The 5,134-nt window shown below is 50.1% G+C and overlaps 1 protein-coding gene across 1 annotated transcript; it reads right to left on the reverse strand.

The window, feature by feature from the left end:
* Positions 1-815: 815 nt before the first annotated feature.
* On the reverse strand, positions 816-4,716 carry LOC146337478 (transmembrane protein 229B-like). The gene is made up of 2 exons (XM_084814308.1): positions 4,574-4,716; positions 816-3,427 (listed from the first exon to the last, which is right to left on the reverse strand). Exon 2 carries the CDS (start codon positions 3,415-3,417, stop codon positions 2,929-2,931), a length of 489 nt encoding a protein of 162 aa, XP_084670434.1. The 5' UTR covers positions 3,418-3,427; positions 4,574-4,716; the 3' UTR covers positions 816-2,928.
* Positions 4,717-5,134: the final 418 nt, after the last annotated feature.

Here is a 5,134-nt window from a genome sequence, read left to right on the forward strand (position 1 = left end):
CCCCCACGGACCCAAGGTGAGGGGGTTTCACACACCCCTGTGGCCCAGTTGCTGACAGGCCACTGACCGGTCCCGGTCTGCAGCCCAGGGGTTGGGGACCCCTGCTATACATTGTTAGAGGTTCTCAGAGAAGCCAATCCCCTCTTCCTCCCCCCTCCAGATCTCCATCTTTTACCTCTTCTCAAATGTAAAAAGAAAAAGTATTAAAAAAATAAACCGGAGGGGCTAAAAATAAAAAGAGCCACGCTGGATCAGACTAAAGCATTTTAGACTTGTTGCCATTGTCAGCCTTCTCCTCCATTCATTTGTCTAATCCCCTTTTAAAGCCATCCAAGTTAGTGGCCATCCTATACATCTTGCAGGCCCAGACATGCGGGGGGCGGGGGCAGGGGGAGGCATGATTTAAACATTACTTTTTCTTTTAATTTGCAAACATATATACTTCATATACTCTGCATACATTCACCTGAGTAGATAGAAACCATTGCCTTGTTTTGGGGGAGCCTCATTTTGCTTCCAAATGGATCGGCACTCAACTACCCGAGGTTGCTATTAGAGGGAATAATAGGGGTATGCCACATTCAGCCCCTGTGACTGGCTGGCTGTATGAAGCCTCTGGATTAGCCAGGCCTGGTATGAATATGGGAACCTGGCCTTCCATCCTTGGCTGGTCAAGAGAGTAGTATCTTCTCCCTAAGAACATAAGGAGAACCACGCTGGATCAGACTAAGGGTCCATCTTGTCAAGGACTCCTTGGAGGCCTCTCTCAGTCTAATCCAGTAGCCAAGTCCAGACACAGATGAAGGGATTCTTTTCAAAGCTTTATTCCTCGTTTACAACTTAACAACTCTGCTGTTAGCAACTAGATATGAGCAGCAGAGTACCCATGCCCTAAGTGGGAACAGTTGGTCCCCGTTTGAAAGGGAATCACTGGCAGACCCTGAACTTATGGGCTAGGGAGAGTCCCTCCCCTTTTCCCTTGGATCCTCTGGGTGCAGCCGTTGTTTGCGCGCCAACCGGGCACTACGCCTCCTTTCTGCGCCCTCCATTTGGCGCCGCTCCCTGCGTTGGCGTCACGCGTCCAGCAAGTCTGCTTCCCGCACTCTGTCACTCCCAGGACTGTTATCTAAGCTAGGAATGCCGGAGGGAGGAATCTCTGTCAGCTGTTGGCCCTGGGAAAGATGAGCGCGCTCCTCTCCCAGGAGCAGCTCCTCTTCCTCAGAATCAGAACTCCTCTGGGATTCTATGGGCTCAGTGTCCACCCTGACACATCTGATCCAGCATTCTGTTCACAGAGTGGCCAACCAGCTGCCCACAGGAAACCTACAAGCAAGACATGAGTGCAATAGCACTCTCCTACCCATGTTCCCCAGCAGCTGGTGTACCTAGGCATGCTGCCTCTGATACCTGAGGTAGTATAGAGCCATCAGGACTAGTAGCCTTCTCCTCCATGAATTTTAAAGCCCCTTTTAAAGCCACTGAAATTAGTAGCCGTCACTACACCTTGTGGAAGTCAATTCCACAGTTTAACTCTGGGCTGTGAGAAGAAGTCCTCCCTTTTCTTTTTCTTGAATCTCCCCATCACCTTCATGGGATGACCACATTGAGTTCTAGCTTGATGAGAGGGGGAGAAAAATGTCTCCCTGCCGGTCTTGGACTAAAAATGTCTCCTTGCTGGTCTTGGACTCCCTTAATTTATGGAGTGTCCCCACCCCACCCCCCGCCAGTTGGGGAAGGCTGCACTTTGTTATCCAGCAATGCCCTTCCCCAAGCCAAAGATCCTCTGGTCATATTTACTCATGAGTAAGTCCAATACAGCAGAGTTTCCTAGCCATACCGCAAGGAGGCCAGCCTGCCTTGCCAGCTGAGCCCATTTTATTGCTTCCTGAGGGGGGGGGGGATCAGTGATGAATAAAGGGCCATTAATGACCCTTTGCTCTCACTTGTGCCATTGTCAGCTTCTGTTCCTTTCTGGATGGGTGGGGGAGGCTCTAACTACTGATTTCCTCTCATTATTCTTTTTTACTTTATATACCAAAATAGCACTATCTTGCTATTTAAAAAAAGGAAAAGAAAATCTTCATAATAATGGAGGCATGCTAGTGGAGGCACAAAGGCAGGCCAACAAACTGGAGGGTAACACATCACTTTACATGGAGGCTACTAGAGCCATTTGTTACTGTTATTGTTATTGTTGTTATTCACATTTGTATCCCACCCTTCCTCCATGGAGCTCAAGGTGGTGGTATACATGGGCTTTTTCCAGTTTATCTTCACAACAACCCTGTAAGGTAGGTTAGGCTGAGAGTCAGTGACTGGACGAAAATCACCCAGTGAGCTCCATGACTCACTGGGGACTAGAACCAGGCCCAATATCACTCAGTGAGCTTCGTGGCAAGTAGGGATTTGAACCTGGGTCCCCCAGAAATTAAGCTGACCCTGGGGAGGGAGAGAAGGGGCACTTCTACATGAGGGTTTTATCCGGTACCTTCTGCTTCCAGATTCTTTGCGGGATTAGGATCGGCTCCTTTGCATGTATTTTTTTCTGGGGGGTTTCTTTCTCTGCCTTTCTATATGTTCCATTACACAACCACTGGGTGGTGCTGTGGTAAAGCAGAATTGCACAAATACACAGGGCTTTATAACACCATTCAGAAAAAAATGCCAGACTTTCCTTGTTAGGAAAAAACCCGCAATTATGTCGCAAAGCACAGGAGAGGCCTCTGTTGTGTAAAGCACTGGCAAATTACCCATGAGTGAGCAATCAGGAGCACACAATACAAATCTCATGTAGAAACAGCCAAGGACACCTAGGAATTAATCCAAGCAGAGGAGATGTTGGCATGAGCAGGATGGGTTCAAGAGAAGGAGGCAGATGGAGTCCCTCATCTCATGCTCTTTCTCTCTCCTCCCTACACCAGTGCCAGATCAGTCGTCTTTAAGTTCAAATCTCGGGATGGGAGCCTTCGGGGGCTTCTTCCAGGCTGGATCCAGCCTGAGTCTCAGCACGTTGCAGATGATGGCCTTCTCCAGCAACAGGGAGCTCACAAACCAGATGAGGCTGTGCTCCAGGGCAATGAGGCCCCTGAAGTTGTAGTGAAATTCGCTGTAGTCCCAGGGGCAGACGCCGAAGAGGCGAAGGGCGGCACCCGTGCACAACTGCCAGAGGTAGATGCAGAGGGTGTAGAGGGTGCAGCGGGTCAGGAGGCAGCAGTCCGCCCTCAGCAGGAGGTGGACACGCTCTAGGGCCAGGCCGCAGCTGCCGTAGACAAAGAGCGACCACAAGCTGGTGGCCCCCTGGAATGTCCAGTCCTGGTCCAGGATGACCGCTACAAACAGGATCTCAGAGAAGTACCCGTGGATGGCATAGATGTAGGCCCGGCACAGCGGGCGCAGGGCCTCGCCAGCGCTCCCCATGGCTTGGGACCTGTGTGAAGGCAGAGAGGGTAGGACGGTCACGTGGAATAGAACCCCCCATGCTTGGAAGTACCATAAGGGATGACCATCAGCGAGAGCATCCAAGGGTTTGGCTGCGGGAGATATAATCAGCGGCGGCTAAGGTGTTGAAGGTTTCTAGCCGGACATTCCATCACTGGCAGTAGGACTCAATTGCATGCCATAATGCGGCCTTCCCAAACCTGAAGTCCTCTCAGTGTGTTGGGACTACAATATGGCTGGCCGGGGGATGCTGGGAATCGTAGCCTCAGCACAATATTCAATCAATCAATCAATCACATTGGGGGGGCTCCCAGGTAGGGAAGGCTGCATTAATGTTTGTACCGCTGTGGTCAAGAGTTGCAACGTTCAGTCAATTAATCAACTTTCAATATGTTAATCAACCCGAAAGGCACCCCTCATTGACCGGATAGTGGATTCTTGGAATTATTCTGAACAGAAGCAGTTATAAAAACAGGCGGGGGCAGCACCAGCATGGAAGAGGCCACCCTTCCTCTGTGAAAGAGAAGGCGGAAATACCCTAAAGAGAATAAGACAGGTGTCTGTCGTCTAAGAAGAAAGAAAAGTGTGTTTCCTCCCACCCCTACCCTTTAGAACAATAGTTTTTCTCATGCACAGATGTATGCAGGTTTAATGCATTGCTGCTAGGTTTTATTCTGGTTTTATTCTGGTTGTATTGCTATGTTGTGGTTTTAATGCTTTAATATTTTATATTGTTTTACTGTGTGCTTTTTGGTTTTAATTTTCATGAAACTCCCAAGGAGCTTTGGCTATTGGGCTGTATAGAAATTAAAAACATAAAATAAAAATAAATAATACTGGAGGAATTGACCAAAAGTCACACCCTGAATGGACTTAAGAATCAGGTCCCAGCTTGCCAAAAGAGACTCCTCTGCTCTCCGCTGCGCATCAGCGCCACCACCGCAAGATGGTCAGGGGAGGTATTGCAGCGATCAGCTCAGCATGGGCCAGATGCCACGAGGGGCCACTCGGGATTTAGCTGGCCCTGTAGAGCTGCACACTGACCGCCCAACGCTGTCTCAGTCTGAGCGACACGCTGCACGCCACAGGCTGCCCGCTCCTGCACCGCTGCTCAATTGCCTCCTTCCTGGCTTACCTCCACGCTGCTCACCAGATCAGGTTCTCATTTCCTTGCCCTCCACCTGACCTGGGAACCTGGCACCACGCGTGAAAATGGGGGTGAGTTCAGGATGATTTAAGGCGCTGCAGCCTTTTGCGAGTCCAGCCCAAATGTTTCCCAGCTGTCATGAGAGCCAGGACGCCTACTTCTGCTTTGTTTTTAAAGGAGCCGCGTTTCTGAGGCTCTGGAATGGAATTGCGAAAGCCAAACATGTCTAATCAAGTTTCACTGTATGGCTCTGGGCTCTTGTACCTTTTACTTGACCGCCTTTCACATTGAACCTAGCATTAAGCGAGACTGTTGTTGTTTATTCGCTCAGTCACTTCCGACTCTTCATGACTTCATGGACCAGCCCACGCCAGAACTTCCTGTCGGCCGTCGCCACCCCCAGCTCCCCCAAGGTCAAGTCCGTCACCTCCAGAATATCATCCATCCACCTTGCCCTTGGTCGGACCCTCTTCCTTTGGCCTTCCACTTTCCCCAGCATCAGCATCTTCTCCAGGGTCTCCTGTCTTCTCATGATGTGGCCAAAGTACT

Source organism: Heloderma suspectum, chromosome 10, assembly GCF_057233095.1.
Source record: "Heloderma suspectum isolate Gila_16-S chromosome 10, 16-S_ref, whole genome shotgun sequence".
NCBI classification, from domain to species: Eukaryota; Metazoa; Chordata; class Lepidosauria; order Squamata; family Helodermatidae; genus Heloderma; species Heloderma suspectum.

What these genes read in the sequence shown, in the direction of transcription:
- LOC146337478 (XM_084814308.1), bottom strand. Translation starts at nt 3,417, where the DNA reads ATGGGGAGCGCTGGCGAGGCCCTGCGCCCGCTGTGCCGGGCCTACATC.